Source organism: Cervus canadensis, chromosome 1, assembly GCF_019320065.1.
Source record: "Cervus canadensis isolate Bull #8, Minnesota chromosome 1, ASM1932006v1, whole genome shotgun sequence".
Lineage (NCBI taxonomy): Eukaryota > Metazoa > Chordata > Mammalia > Artiodactyla > Cervidae > Cervus > Cervus canadensis.
In genome coordinates this window covers 109,396,158-109,412,702 of record NC_057386.1, presented here as the reverse complement: position 1 = coordinate 109,412,702, position 16,545 = coordinate 109,396,158, and the positions used below count along the sequence as shown (strand labels likewise).

General features: G+C 49.9%; 1 gene segment (V, D, J or C); it reads left to right on the top strand.

The window, feature by feature from the left end:
• Positions 1-16,545, top strand: part of LOC122423944 — a 65,072-nt gene that overhangs the window by 7,402 nt on the left and 41,125 nt on the right. The window contains 1 exon segment of the V gene segment in view: positions 10,318-10,393. Within this exon segment, the coding sequence occupies positions 10,339-10,393 (55 nt within the window).

The following is a 16,545-nucleotide window of genomic DNA, read 5'->3' as shown; positions in this document are numbered from 1 at the left end:
AAGAGTATCAGTTACTGAAACTGACACTGGCATTTCTTTGTTAACTTTTTCTTTAGAGTATTTGGATAAATATTTATCGAGAGTGGTTTCTATTGTTCCCTGTTATGTGTTCTATTTTCAGGTTAATATACAAAACTTAAACTGCTTTCTTAAGGAACTAGGAACTTTAATATCTTTTTGAATGTTTGATTAAAAAACCATACAAAGCAAAACGGTAGGAACCATGTAATTACTGAAGTTTGTTGGATATTTCTGGTTGGTTAAATACTTCTCATAAATAAGCATATATTATGTCTTTTGTGGAGTAATTCAATGATAAAATTTCCTATTTTTCCTGAAAGACTTAATGTCTTTAGTTATTTTCTCTACTAGGCTAAGGTTGTAACTTCCTAGGGAAGTATGATTTTATTCCCCCTTTTCTGGTGATTTAAAAAAAAACACCTCATTTCTACATGTAACCAGCACGGGGTAACATGTAACCACATTTGGGTTAAATGTGGAACCCCAGGGTGTGGGACTGCCGTGGGGTCCCTGCAAACCTGCTGAGGGAGCACCTTTCACCCAGGAACTGGGCTAGGGTATAGAAGTTTTGTAGATTTAAATCCTTCAAATTAACACTTAATAAAACATAGCTCAACTTTGGGGATTTAACTCTGATATGTTGAGGAAGGAACCTGTGGGAGTGAGTGATCAAGCTCACAGGTCATTTACTGAGAATTCTTGTGTGTCTGGATGATAGGGGACCATTTGCACAAATGAAGCAAATATGTGTACAGGATACCTTAAGGACGTGATGGATTCTCAAAAGCTCAGGCACAGTCCAGCATTCTGCTAAACTGCAATATTGGGCAAGAGAAAGCTCAGGAAGAAAGTTCTGTTCATAAAACAGAGAAACTGTATCATCTTTCAGGCAAAGTCCTAGTAATAAATATGACATAATCAAGAAAACTCCAACTGTCACTCATGACTAGAGAAAGTTTTACCCAGGTTGCTGGTAAATGGTAAAGCAGCCAGACTAATAGATATTCACAAGTCAATGTAATCTCCATGAAAATTCTGAAAGCGTGGCTTGACTTTTGAAATGTTTGCAGAATTTCCATGTTTGAAATATGACCTTGTGCTTATTGCTGAAGAACTCTGTCTAAACCATTGCGCAAAACACTTCCTCATGTCCTTCAGGCCAGCTCAGTGTCCCCTTGCTGTGGACAGCTGCCCTGACGCACCCCTGGATCAGTTAACCTTTCTAGCCAGTACTCAGGGGAGAGTGGTCTCGAACCTTCAGGGGTTGCGCATACGCAGTTTTGCATCCTCACTCTAGGAGCTGGCCTAGGGGCCTGTGCTCCTGAGGGAATTCAGCCATGCGTCCTCTCTGGCTGTAGAGACCCCTGAGCAGGGACCTATGTGGTCTCAGCAGGGGCTTCCTCCCAGGGGCTCCCTAGTCTGGGCTGTGAGCTGAGCTCCACCACCAGGGCTCCAGGAGGGGCTGGGCGGGCCCTGGGTGGAGCCCTATTTGCTTGGTAGCCCCTTCTCTGGCAGAGGCTGGGGGAGAGGAGGAGGCTCCCTCTTCCAGCCTGTGCTGACTCAGCCCGCCTCCCTCTCTGCGTCTCCAGGAGCATCAGCCAGACTCTCCTGCACCCTGAGCAGTGGCTACAGTGTTGGTGATTTCTCCTTATCTTGGTTCCAGCAGAAGCCAGGAAGCCCTCCATGGTACCTCCTGAGGGTCAAGTCAGACTCCCATAAGAACCAAGGTTCTGGAGTCCCCAGCAGATTCTCTGGATCCAAAGACGCCTCAGCCAACGCAGGGCTCCTGCTTGTCTCTGGGTTGCAGCCCGAGGCCGAGGCCGACTCTGTCTGTGCTGTGGGGCATGGCAGCATTAACGCTTACACGGCGCTTCAGACCAGGGAGGACGTGAGAGGAAAACCTCCACTCACACCTGCTGGTGCTTTGGAGGAAGTCTAATTCAGGGGGTGACTTCAATTGTCAGATGTTAGACAAGGAACTTATTTTCCTCCAACCGGCAGATTTGATAATATTCTATCTTTTGCTTCAATTCAGCTTTTAGATTGCTAAAATACTGTTATTCAATGCAGTTTTCTTGGACAAACATAGCTTGTTAAGATAAAAACCTTTCAGTGGAGACCATGGTTGAGCCCAGAAGAGGTGGTTTCTGGCCAGGCCCAAATCAGGGTCAAGGGGTCAATAAGACAGGCTTCTGTGAGTGTTTCACTTGGGATTTTGTGATATAAAAGTCAACATGCAGAAGTGAATTGTATTTTGTAGTTCAGTAATGAATCATCATGAGAAACGCTGGGCTGGATGAAGCAGAAGCCAGAATCAAGATTGCCGGGAGAAACATCAATAACCTCAGATATCAGATGACACCACTCTTATGTCAGAAACTGAAGAAGAACTAAAGAGCCTCTTGGTGAAAGTGAAAGAGGAGAGTGAAAAAGTTGGCTTAAAGCTCAACATTCAGAAAACTAAGATCATGGCATCCAGCCCCATCACTTCATGGCAAATGGGTGGAGAAAGAGTGGAAACAGTGGCAAACTTTATTTTTGGGGGCTCCAAAATCACTTCAGGTGGTGACTGCAGCCCTGAAATTAACAGACGTTTACTCCTTGGAAGAAAAGGTATGATCAACCTAGACAGCATATTAAAAAGCAGAGACATTGCTTTGCCAACAAAGGTCCACCTAGTCAAGGCTATGGTTTTTCCAGTAGTCATGTATGGATATGAGAGTTGAACTATAAAGAAAGCTGAGCATTGATGAATTGATGGTTTTGAACTGTGGTGCTGGAGAAGACTCTTGAGAGTTCCTTGGACAGCAAGGAGGTCCATCCTAAAGGAGATCAGTCCTGAATATTCATTGGAAGGACTTACGTTGAAGCTGAAACTCCAATACTTTGGCCACCTTAGGTGAATAGCAGACTCATTTGAAAAGAGCCTAATACTGTGAAAGATTGAAGGCAGGAGGAGAAAGGGACGACAGAGGATGAGATGGTTGGATGGCATCACCGACTCAATGGGCATGAGTTTGAGTATGCTCTGCTAGTGGGTGATGGACAGGAAGGCCTGGTGTGCTGCAGTCCATGGGGTTGCAGAGAGTCAGACACGACTAAACTGAACTGAATGAATCTCCAGTTTCTAAAAATAAAAACACTAACGAGTATGATGCAATCAATATAAAACACTCTAAGACAAATCTGAGGAAGACCAGAAGTCTGTGTGCTGAAAATGACAAGCATGCAAGAGAAACCACAGACACAGTGAGCAGATACCCCAGGCTTTAGTTCCAAACACTGAGTGTCACTAAGATACAGTCACTGAACAGAGCACAACGGTGGAACACAGCTTGCTGCTCTTCAGTCACAAAGTTGTGTCTGACTCTGTGTGACCCCATGCACTGTAGCACGCTGGGCTTTCTGTCCCTCACCATCTCCTGGTGTTTGCCCAAGTTCAAGTCCATTGAGTCGGTGGTGCCATCCAACCATCTCATCCTCTGTCATCCCCTTCTCCTCCTGCCCTCAGTCTTTCCCAGCATCAAGGTCTTTTCCAATGAGTCGGCTGTTCGCATAGGTGGCCAAAGTATTGCAGCCTCAGCTTTAGCATTGTCCTTTCAGGAGTATTTAAGGTTGATTTCCTTAAAGATTGACTGCTTTGTTCTCCTTGCTGTCCAAGGGGCTCTCAAGAGTCTTCTCCAACACCACAGTATCGTTGTAAAGCAGCTATACTCCAATAATCAAAAGATAACAATCATTCCCAAATGGATCACAATTCTCCCTGCAAACACGGTCATCACCTGCCATGAAGCACAAGGGAGGAAGTTCTAGCAAAGAAATAGAAACTATGAGAAAAGACATAGAGGAAAAAAGAGCCCTGGAACCATCCTCCTCTAGTCCCAGATAAGCTGATATGTCTGAGAAGGGGAGGTGCAGCAAGAGGTTCTTGAACTCCAGGAGCGCGGGAGTTCTGAGATTCCCCTGCAGTGGGCACCTGGGGTCACCTCTCCACCAAGAGTGCCTTTGTGACCCGCAACCTGTTGGTGAGAATTATGACTTGGGTGCTGCTCTAACAGAAGAGGGTGTCAGCATGATTTCAGGGATCCTGAAATTCAAGGTGGCATTTCCAAGGCTTAAAATGGAACCTACACCCATAAACTCTGAATAGAGAAAACAAGGACCACCCCCACCAAACCCCCCACCAAAGACAAACACACTCATAGATTTTCTCCACAGCTGCTCTTGCTGGTCCCAGAAAGTGAAGATGCCCTGAAACATACAGGGTGCTGACAGCCTGGTCTAGTGGGGTTACGTGGAGTCATGCACGCACCGGGTGGGGGAATGTTTTTCCCAGACCTTCACTTCCATGTAAGTTTGGCAAATCAATAATAGAAGTTAAAAAATATGTGAAAATATTTTGAAATGAAGAATTAATATGAGAATTAATTATGCTGAAAATGAGAATGAATACAAAAATCTTCAAGTTCACAATTATTAAAAGTACTATAGAATTTTAAAATTATATAAATGAAACTCATTACAGATGTTGATTGCAGCCATGAAATTAAAAGACACTTACTCCTTGGAAGGAAATTTATGACCAACCTAGATAGCATATTAAAAAACAAAGACATTACTTTGCTAACAAAGGTCCATCTAGTCAAGGCTATGGTTTTTCCAGTGGTCATGTATGGATGTGAGAGTTGGACTGTGAAGAAAGCTGAGCACAGACGAATTGATGGTTCTTAACTGTGGTATTGGAGAAGACTCCTGAGAGTTCCTTGGACTGCGAGGAGATCCAACCAGTCCATCCTAAAGGAGATCAGTCCTGGGTGTTCATTGGAAGGACTGATGCTGAAGCTGAAACTCCAATCCATTGGCCACCTGATGTGAAGAGCTGACTCACTGAAAGAGACCCTGGTGCTTGGAAGGATTGAGGGCAGGAGGAGAAGGGGACGCCAGAGGATGAGATGGCTGGATGGCATCACCAACTGGATGGACATGAGTTTGGGTAAACTCCGGGAGATGGTTGATGGACAGGGAGGCCTGGAGTGCTGTGGTTCAAGGGGTCACAAAGAGTCGGACACGACTGAGGGACTGAACTGAACTGAAAAGGAGTTCACAGTGTGTGTTACAGATGTACAGAACAGAATTTTGGACTCTGTGGGAGAAGGCGAGGGTGGGATGTTTTGGGAGAACAGCATCAAAACATGTATGTTATCAAGTGTGAAACAGATCACCAGCCCAGGTTGGATGCATGAGACAAGTGCTCAGGGCTGGTGCACTGGGAAGACCCAGAGGGATGGGGTGGGGAGGGAGGATGGAGGGGGAATCAGGATGGGGAATGCATGTAAATCCATGGCTGACTCATGTCAATGTATGGCAAAAACCACCACAATATTGTAAAGTAATTAGCCTCCAACTAATAAAAACAATTAAAAAAAAAGTGTTTGTTAATCTGTTTCCAGCTGTAAAATTAAAAGCATAACCTTTGACCATGTTTGTATGGCAACGATAAACTTTCAGTAGAAATACAAAAGAAAATTTGAACAGGAGTGAAATATTTTCTTCCAGGAAGGCATTGAGTAGCCAGATAGTGCAAGCCCTTCATGATTTATAGTGCTGCTTCCTTATACCTGCTTTCCCTTGAGAAGCGGGAGGGGGTATGAGCAGAGGGGACGGGGCAGAGCCCTTAGATGTCAGAAGGAAGGATGCTGGTTCCTGACACCACAGAAGGGTCACTCTGCCGGCTCAGAGTCAGGCTCTGCAGCAGGGACGTGCCACCTGTCCCCTCCCCGCTGAGCACAGAATCCTGAGCACAGTCTGTGCTGCGTCAGCCGGGCCCATTGTCCAGTTCAGTGCTCAGGTCCTCCAGTCCTGGAAAGAGCAGCAGAGCTGGCGGTGTGAGGTGTCCGGGAACCAACAGGTCCCAGCCAGACACCCCAAACCATGATGCCTGCTGGTCCCCAACCCTCAGGATCCGGGATCGGTCTTTTGGCTCCAGATATGGTCATTCAGGTTCCTTGATGACTGTGAGCTCCTATCCTTGGATGAAAGATGAGGATGGGGGTGATCATGATCCGGGCACCTGGACACAGATGGTGCCCCCCCAGTCACCTTCTCTTCTGCATCCTGGGAGCTGGGAGCAGAGTTAGCCTCATCAGAAACGCAGCTTCTGATTCCCAAGCCAATAGGGAGTGAACACGTGGCAAATGTTTTATTTAACTTACATAGGAAAGAGGAGATCGGGAACTACTACAGTGAGGTCACGGAGTATAAAAGCAAAATGCTTACAGTTCACTGGGAAAGCCCCTCAAAGCAATCTGCGTGTGCCTGTGTGCGTGTGTAAGGCACTGCTTCATTTCTAACGAAGGAGAAAGCACCCACGTCCTGCACAGTCAGGAGGCTGCATCCACGGGGTCATCACTGTCCTGACCTGACCCTGACTTAAAGGAATACGTGTCCCCGACCTCCCCTCAGACCTGACCCTGAGCTGTGAGGGCGCCGTGTACAGACTCACCCTGAGGGTCAGAGGGGAGCCCACAGACGGCCCTGAGGTCACAGGGGACACAGAACGGAAGCCCGGCCAGAAGGCAAGAATGGGACAGAGCACAGAGCAGGGCCAGGGTCTGCCCCGAGGGCTCAGGTCACCAGGCCGCAGGATGTGTGTCTGGGCCTGGACACCAGGGGGCGCGCGGGGGCCGATCCTGAGGGTGGATGGGGGATGGGCGCTGGGACCCTGGCGCTGCCTGGTGGCCCCTGCTCCTGGCTCCCAGTGTGACCTCCCACCCCGGGACCCCCACAGCCCCGCCCCAGTGAACCCACTGGCCACTCTCAGGCACAGGGGTCTACCCAGGGCCCAGGGAGGGGTCAGAAAATTGTTTGGGGAAGGGGGTTCATTTGCATGAAGGGATCCTCCCCTTTCAGAACATGAAGAGGGGAAGGAGAGGTATGTTGACTCTCTGCTCAGCTGTGGGGTCACAGAAGGCAGGACGCCCTGACCATGTCCACCATGGCCTGGTCCCCTCTGCTGCTCACCCTGGTCACTCTCTGCACAGGTGACTGGATGGGGGGACAGGGGAAGGGCCCTGGGAAAACACATGTCCCTTCTCCCTCCTCTCCTTCCTGAAGCCCACAGTCACCATCTCGGTCTCTCCCCCTTCCAGGATCCTGAGCCCAGACTGTGCTGACTCAGCCGCCCTCCGTGTCCGGGACCTAGGGACAGAGGGTCACCATCTCTAGTACTAGAAACAGGAGCAACACTGGGGGTAATTATGTCAGCTGGAACCAACAGCTCCCAGGATCGTCCCCCACACCTCTGATCTATGAAAACAGGAAACAACCCTCAGGGGTCCCAAATTGATTCTCTGGCTTCAAGTCTGGCAAGTTGGCCTCTCTGACCACTTCAGTTCAGTCTGAGGATGACACTGATTATTACAGTTTCTCATGGGCTGACGGCTTGAAAGTTTCCTCAGTGCTTCAGGCCAGAGTGGAAAGAGACAAAATTCTGCATCCCCCACAGCCATGGGGCTCCCCGGGCAAGGCGTTTGCCCCTCCCTTCCTGGAGTCCCTGAGAGCACGGAACCCAGGGGACTGAGTGTCCCCTGACTGCAGCACAGCTGCCCCCTCAGCTCGACTCCCCTCCCCAGGGAAGCATCTCACAAGGGGTGGTCACACACCCCCTGGATGAAGGAGCTGCTGACAGCAGTTGCCCCCGGTTCCCAGGTCGGAGTCAGCAGCACAGAGCAGGGGGGTCAGTGCCGCCCTTGCTGGGTCAGTGGGCAGTGAACGCACATCCCTGTCCTTCCGCCACAGAAGGATCTCCTGTTAAAGGAAAAGGAAACGGAACTCAGAGTTTCTTCAAGTAATTTCTACACAGTCCAAGATCCAGTAAAAATTGTCACTTTGTTCAAGAACCAGGAAACTAAATATTGAAGGGAAGTGAGGCAGCATAGACATCAATGCTGAGATGCATCAGATGATGAAATCAGGTGACAGATATTTTTAGGGACAAATCATCAAATCTATCTGGTGAGCAAATACAAAAACTCTTGGGTCCAAAGGAAAAGGATATTAATGAAGGGGGAAAAAAGGAATCATGAGAACAAGCTTGTCGGAATAACCTGACAATACAATGTGTGAAAATAAAAAAGTTCTCTGTATAGTATCAAAGACATGTAATATTTATAATTTAATTCATTTATTTCTTCATTGGTAACGTATTTGGTGACTGGAAAAAAGGCTGCCCCTCCTTCCTCACAAGGCTTCCTAGGTGTCACTAGTGGTAAGGAACCCGCCTACCAATGCAAAAGACATAACAGATGTGGGTTCTGTCCCTGGGTTGGGAAGATCCTCTGGAGCAAGGAACGGTAACCCAATTCAGTGTTCTTGCCTGGAGAATCCCATGGACAGACGAGCCTGGTGGGAGACAGTCCATGGGGTCCCAAGAGTCAGACAGGATTGAGAACCAACAACTGAGCAGCACCTCGCTCACACTTTCAACACCATGAACATTCCAGAGTTCGTCACCAGGGGGCGCAGTTTATCAGCTCAGAACTGGCAAAACCTCAACACACCCACGTGGTCCTTTCACCTGGCCCTGCACCGGGCTCAGTGGCCTGAGTTGGGGGTGACAGCAGGTGCTTCTTCTCAGGAGACAAACTCTGAGCCGCGGCCCCCATCCCTCCTCCTGGGAGTGATGCTGCACATGGAGACGAGCACCCAGAATTGGAGGGTGAAGGGGTGAGGTGGTCATCAGTCCCCACCCTCTTCTCAGAAACAGAGGAGGGGAGGAGCCCCCAGAGCCCACCCCCTGCACCCCTCCAGCTCTCCTCAGCCTGCTCCTGCTCCTCCTCATCTCTTTGCTAAGAGCCTGCCCTCCTGCTCCCCTCATTCATGACTTTCCTCCTGATCCTGGGCCTCTCTCTTTCTACAGACCTACAGTGTTGACCTCCATGGTGATGACCCAGTTCACTCTATCAGAAGATCATGGACATGTTTCCAAATCTTCCTGAACTTTACACTCACTTCCTCGGCCCCTCCTTGAACCTGTCTAACCCTTCCTTCCCGAGAAGCCTCAGGGCTCTGGCTCTCAGGTGTGACCCCAGCTTTCCCCTCCGTGCTCCTCCCCAGCTTCCCCTTGTGTCCCAGGGGATTTTGAATCCCTCGTGTGGCTGATTTATCCCCTGAAACCTCACACTCTGTCCTGTGTGCCATCGAGTGAGGAATCAGGTGGGGAGAGAAACCCTGGTCCTGAGACCTGGGAAATGATTCCTGGCTGAGGAGTGCCTGTGCTCAGCTGCTGTGGGATTGATTTTATGCACAGTGAGCAGAGAAGCTGTTGGGGCCCTCGGCTGGGAAAGCAGACGCTCTCCTGGGGCTCTGCCCCCAGGGTGATCACTGCTGCTCCTACTGGACCATGTCTAAGTCAGCTTTGCTCCCTATGGTCACGTCTGAGTGTCCTGAGAACATCAACCTGCCGTGTCGTGTCCTGACCCTCATCTCAGATCTGAGACCACCCATGGCTCTGATAACTCAGTCTGCCCTGTTGTCACAGATAGAACGTCCGGCTGCGACGTAAAAATCCCTCAGTGGAGATGCCATAGTGTCAGAAAGTCTTTAAAATTATCTTGTTTAAAGAACACAGGCTACAAGGAAAATTATGTTTTAGAAATAGTACCATGGCAATGCAAAATTAAAACAGAGCCAGAGTTGGACACAACTTAATGATTTAACAACAACATCTTCTTCAGTTAAATTTAGGCATCTATTTTAAGTGATGACCTTAGACTTTTACTAATCCATGAACACATTTTGGTTCATTTAAAATCTCCAAGTCAGACATCCACTGTGTAACACTCACATGCACTACAGGGTAAGGTACAGTTGGCTGTTGTTTCCCACCCAGACACAGCCTGAAGGGTGCAATTTCAAAACCACTTTGTGGAAAGTTGCCTCTTAAGAGCTCTGATCCCCAGGTCAGGATGTGTGTTTGTGCCAGGACACCAGGGGGCGATCGGAGGCCTTTCCTGAGTGTCTGGACCTGTGAGAGCAGAGACCAGTCCCCTGGTCCTTCCTGGTTTTTTCTGCTCAGGGTTCCCGCTGTGACCTCCCACCCCCAAGCCCCACGCAACCCCACGTCTGACCACAACTGGCCTCCCTCAGGCACAGGAAGCTGACCCAGGTCCCAGAGGTCATCAGAGCATTGTGGGAGTTGGGGGAGGACGGTCATTTGCATGAAAGGCCCCTCCCCCTCTCAGAGTATGAAGAGGGGAAGGAGCGGTGTGGGGACGCTCTGCTCAGCTGTGGGGCCACAGAAGGCAGGACGCCCTGACCATGTCCACCATGGCCTGGTCCCCTCTGCTCCTCACCCTGGTCGCTCTCTGCACAGGTGACTGGATGGGGGGACAGGGGAAGGGTCTTGGGAAGACTCACGGGCCCTGCTCCCTGCTCTCGTGATGGACCCCCGAGTCACCATCTCTGTCTCTCTCCCTTCCAGGATCCTGGGCGCAGGCTGTGCTGACTCAGCCGTCCTCCGTGTCTGGGTCTCCGGGCCAGAGGGTCAGCATCACCTGCTCTGGAAGCAGCAGCAACATTGGGCGTGGTTATGGTAGCTGGTACCAACAGCTCCCAGGATCAGCCCCCAGACTGCTCATCTATGGTGCAACCAGTCGAGCCTCGGGGGTCCCCGACCGATTCTCCGGCTCCAGGTCTGGGAACACAGCCACCCTGACCATCAGTTCGCTCCAGGCTGAGGACGAGGGGGATTATTACTGTGCAGCTTATGACAGTAGTGGCAATGTGGCACAGTGCTCCAGGCCCGGGGGGAAGTGAGACAAAAACCTGCTCTCCTCCAGGTCATGGGCTTCCTGGGGCTGAACCATCCTCTGCCAAAGTAGCAAAATGTTTGGTTTGTTTGGTCTAAAAGTGGGATCTGAGCCCCACGCCGGGAACTTGCTCCAGGAAATCTGTTCAGATCTCCTTCATTCGGCAGTTCCCCCATCCCACTCCCCGTCCCGGGCTTTTCCTTGGAAACCACATACTATCTGATTTTCTCCAACTGAGCAGAAATCCCTAGATTCCAGGGGCAGATGCCCTGGGGACAGAGTTCCGGACAAGTCAGGTCAGAACCAGAGAAGTGGAGTCCAGCGGTGTCTGAGTCGGGACACATCTGAGTGTCCAGTTTACGTCCTGGTCCCAAAGGCTCTCCTCCTGTCTAATGCTAGTAGTGGACGCTCAGGAGTCCCTGCTTGGTTCCTTGGTCTCAAGGCTGGAGTTCAGGCTCCTTGGCCATCACTGGGCTCAGCTGAGGCCCAAGCTGCTGCTACCTCTCCTGGGACAGCCTTTCAGGCTCACAGGTGACTTCAGACCACTGGGGAGGGGGCCGCCCACCCTGAAATCGCAGCCTCAGCGGGCACATGGATCTGTGAGCGCTGCATGTCACCACGCTGGTGTCCTGCTCCTGTCACTGCCCTTTCACACAGACGTGCAGGGTCTGCACAGCAGGCAGGGCTGGGCTGTGGGCCCAAAGTTTACCGAGATGCACATTTTACAATATGTGGGATTATTCCTTCGAATCCTCCCTTTTCCTTTAAGCCTTAAATCTTCCTTATCATCAAATTCCATGCCCACGAAATTACATGTTTTCCATTGTACCAGAGGACTTTTGCTTAATAGGCTCCAGATCAAGCAGTGCGGATCTTTGGCTGATGGAATCGGACCTCAGTCACAGATACTGAGAAAGGAACACAATTATCAGCATGTTGTTGCAGCAGACACTGTAGCAGCAGCTCTGAAATGGACTTCAAATCCTGTTTCATTTCACATGCTGAGAACAAGTATGTTGTGGCTGTACATCACAACTTACTGAAAAGCTTTCACCCTAAACCCCCTTAGCTGCTCTTCCTAGTCCTTCTGCTCCACGTAAGACCATTTAGGGGAAAGGGAATTTAGAACACTTCATGATATTCACACCAACAGTATCATTTTAAGTTCTGATGTTGAGTCATGTATTTTTCTATTATTTTCATCTAATATTTTGAAAGAATCTCGATATAATTTTCTTCTAAAGTGCAGATATATTGAAGCTACCCCAATTTATTGGTGGTTCTCAGAGCCCAGGATAGCTAAGCCCCTACACCTGGTGATGGTGTGGGTGTCAACCACACAGCCCTGATGCCCTGGATGGTCGTGACCAGCAGTGGTTTCACAGCCTGTGTGTGGGGAGACCCTGTGCCCCCACAGATCACATGTGACTCTCTGGTTCCTTTTTGAGTTTCCTGCTGGAGGAAGAGCCACCCACGGATCCTCACAAGGAGCAGGAAGTGATTCCACGGGAAGGGAGGAGAGGTTCACAGTCACGGGGGAGTATGGTGTTGGGGTGAACAGGATCGCTGGGGCAGGAAGGGGAGCACATCCATTATATTCAGCCTCACATCTGCAGGGAAAGATTCAGGTTTGAGAATCGAAGGACGTGGGGGCTGATTAGGGGAAGGTTGTCACCCCATCACTCAGGGTCTCCTCCCGGTACTGTCCCTGATATGTGAGAGGTCCAGCATCTACCTCCTTCAAGAACCGCCCCGCCAAGGGGACATCAAGTGACTTGGGCAGGGAGAGGCAGGAAATGATTTGCATGAGGCTCCTCCTCCTCCTGATGGGATGGGAGGCAGGAAAAGACCCAGGAGCCCACCTCCAGCCCAGGAGGCTGAGGAGGCCATGTCCTGGGAGGGTCCCCACCATGGCCAGGATGATGCTTCTGCTCGGGCTCCTCACTTACTGCTCAGGTCAGGGGCCGGGACTCTGCATCCTTGGGGCACTCCCAAGCAGGGTCTTAGAGCCCTTGTCTCCAAACAACCCCTGTCTCTCTCTTGTTGCTCTTAGGGATGGATGCGCAGACTGTGGTCCAGGAGCCAGCACTGTCAGTGTCTCCAGGAGGGACGGTCACCCTGACCTGTTGACTGAGCTCTGGGTCAGTCACCACCAGTAATGACCCCAACTGGCAAGAGCAGAACCCAGGCCAGGCTTCCCGACTGCTCATCTACAGCACAAACAGCCACCCGTCTGGGGTCCCTGCTCGCTACTCCGGCTCCATCTCTGGAACAAAGCTGCGCTCACCACCACGAGGGCTCAGTCTGAAGACGAGATTGTTACTGTGCTGCATGTCAAGGCAGTGGGAGCAGCTATCATTCCCACTGTGCTTCAGATGACGGGGAAGTGAGACAAAAAACCCTGGGCCCACAGACCTTGGCTCTGAGTCTTTTTTTCAGCGAGCAGCTTCTGTGAAGGGATCTGCCAGGGAGGCTTCTCTGCTCAGAGATCTCTGTGAGTACAGGGAGGATACACACAGGGTTGTGACCTGAGACAGGGCAGGCCCACACAGGTGTGGACGGAATTCAGCTGCCCCTCCCTCAACGCTGGGAGCCAGTTCCCCAGAGGAAGTGCTGTGTCTGCCCCGGAAGTGCTCCAGCACAGCCGTGTTCCCCTTCGTCTCCATCCTCTCATCCCCCAGAGTGTGGGTCCCGGGCTGTAGGGCCATGTCCACAGCTCAGACACTGACATGGGCCCTGGCTCCGGCTCCCTCTTCATTTCCATGGTGCTGCTATCAGGACTGAATTTTCCCAAACTCATGGTCACTCAGTCTCTGAGTAACTGCCTGGGGAAGATACGGGTTTTTTCCCCTTTAGAGACCCTGCAGCAGGTGAGTCCTGAGGAGTCAGCAGAGAAAGCCCTGGCTCCATCTCTCAGGACAGGCCAGGCTTTCTTCTCTGCCAGGTTCCCTGTCTGTGAATTTTCCAAAAACTCCTCAACCACAGAAGCATCTTTCTCAGGTCCCCAAGGCCCATTCCTGATGTCTTTTCCAAATTCAGAGTGGACACTCTCTGCTGGTCCTCCAGCTGCAGACACCTGGCCTGAGCAGGGCCGGGAGACGTTGTGGGAGATCCCACCCGCGACGAGGTCATGAGGAAAAAACCTGACACGCAAGGCCGTTCAGGACACAAGGGACCCTGCAGGTTGGCCCCGGCCTCTACCCCACCCTGTATCCTCCCCCCTTTCTGCTGTTGTCTTTGTTTGCCCTGCTGCAGATTCTTGTGTTGCCTGCCGAAAGTTCTCCTGCTCCTCTTTCACTGAATAAAGACCAACTTAAAACCCTGATTAATAAATCTCCTGGACGCTGGTACCCTATGAAGGGGCCAGGGATGAAGGAAATACTTCAATTCAAACCCTTTTGCTGGCATTCTGGCTTGTTTGGTAAATGTGTGCTCTCATTGCAAAAATGCTCATGATTGTTCTAAACATCCTAAGCACAGTATGCTGACAAAAGAAACTATTAAGCATAGATCCTTCCGAGGGGTGAGAAAGGCTCCACAAATAAAATAGCCACAAATGTGCCTAATAGAAAATCGTTTAGATGGAGATTAGCTGGCGACTTCTTGCAGGTAGTTAACTTTTAGACTAAGAGCCTGTTTTGTGCTATATCTGCTATTTTTGCAATCCTTCGCATTTCTGTTCTGTAAAAATGCAATCCTATCTAGTTCCCATGGAGATGACGCCTAATAGAAAGAAAATAGATTAACCACAAAAAAGACAGGGTCGGCTACTGAAGTTGCTTAACATTACACCAGGCGCAAGCCATAAAATGTCAACAGGCCTGAAGGCCAAAAGATATTATACATAGAGATTAACCATCAAAAGGCCCTAATAGGCACAGAGCCCTTCAGGGGGTGAGGAAGCCCTATTAGAGAACACAAAAATTATTATTCTAAAAGTGATTATTGGACCAATGTTTGATTGCTGTTATTGTGCTGAGGTTGTGCAGTAGAAACTATCATTAATATAGTTAAGGATTTAGAAAAATAAGAGTTTTGCCCTAGTGTAAAACAATAAGATAATTGTTAATTTTAACTAAGACTGCTAAAATAGAGGCTGATTCACCGGAGCCGCAGGGTCTTTGTGTGCTAAACTTTTTAGATAAATGTAGCTGAGAACTTCTGCAAAAAGACTGACGTTTGTGTTTAATAGGATTGTATTTCTACTATGTTACAACCTGCTGTACCATGAGACTGCACTTTTCTGTTTTCTGCTAAGCTCAAGGCCAAAAGATAATGTACAAAAAATCTATGGAAAAGACTCTCATAAACAAAAATATACAGAGAACACCTGGTTTCGTGAAGGACAAGCTGATGTAATGTTAAAGTAAGTCTGTGTGCTTATCTGCCCCCTTAGAAATGTACCAACTTAGGGTATAAAGGCTACGGGGAAAAATAAAGTAACTGCCAGACTCTGCTGCACACTCCGGTCTGGTCTTTCTCTCTCTCTCTCTGTCATTCGCCAACGCCGTTCATTCTGAGGGTACCCCTGGATCCTGCTGTGGCAAAGACCCAAACAGAGCAGGGCCCGGGGCCTCGGCTCTGGTGTGGGTGCAGGAAGATGGGGCTGTGGCTCGCCTGCCCTGGGCTTCGTGGGCCTGCAGACCCTCAGATGTGGGGCTGGGCTCCATCCTTCCAGATCCTGCCGGGAAGGCAGGGGACAGCCATGTCCACTCAACACAACCTGTCTCTGCTCCATGGAGTTGCCGAGAGAGTTGTCTGCCCCAATCCTCCTTTTGTCTGAAGGAAATCCTGCTCCACGGACATGGATTCCTACCCTGGGCTTCGTGGGCCTGCAGACCCTCAGATGTGGGGCTGGGCTCCATCCTTCCAGATCCTGCAGGGAAGACAGGGGACAGCTCTCTCCACTCAACATGACCCAGCTTCCACTCCACGGAGTTGCCGACAGAGGTGTCTGCCCCAATCCTCCTTCTGTCTGAAGGAAATCCGGCTCCACGGACATGGCTTCCTGTGGATTCCTCAGCTCCAGGCCCAGAGCCTGGAGACCTTACAGAGAAGTTCCCAGGGTTGGTTTGCCTGCAGATTCAGCCTCAGATGTGAAGGAGTCACAAGATGACAGGGTGAGGCAGGGGAAGACTGGGATGGGCACGAGGACTCAAGGTAGACTTTGAAGGAAGGTGTCCTGCGGACACCTGTGGCACAGTTTCTCTCTGACACACACACTCACACACACAGCCATTGAGAAATGGAACACTTCCTTTCATATCAGTAACAAAAGATGTCACAGTCTTCAGCAATTGCACCCACCATGGAAGGTGGCTGGTGAGCCTTGAGGGAACTCAGGACAGAAAGTCTGCCATCTAGCAGCCATCATGCTGCAGCCACTCCCTAGGGTGAGCCCTGAGGAATCTCAGAATGTAAAAATCACAGGATGCTGACTCCGGATAGCTGACGTGTATATCAAAGCAAAAGACTCTTGCATCTTCCCATACATAGAAAAGTGCTAAATTCCTTGACTTGACATGTATGGTTTGCATTAATGAAAAAAACAAACAACCTTTCTAGTTCAGACTACCTGCCGTTTGTTATAAATCTTCTATATAACTTGAATTTCCACCACCCCCACCCCCTGCCTCCTCAGAGCAATCTTTTAGGGGTTACTTGAGATGCTGCTTCCAGCGCTTAAGTCCTAAAAATGTCCACCGCACAAACCATG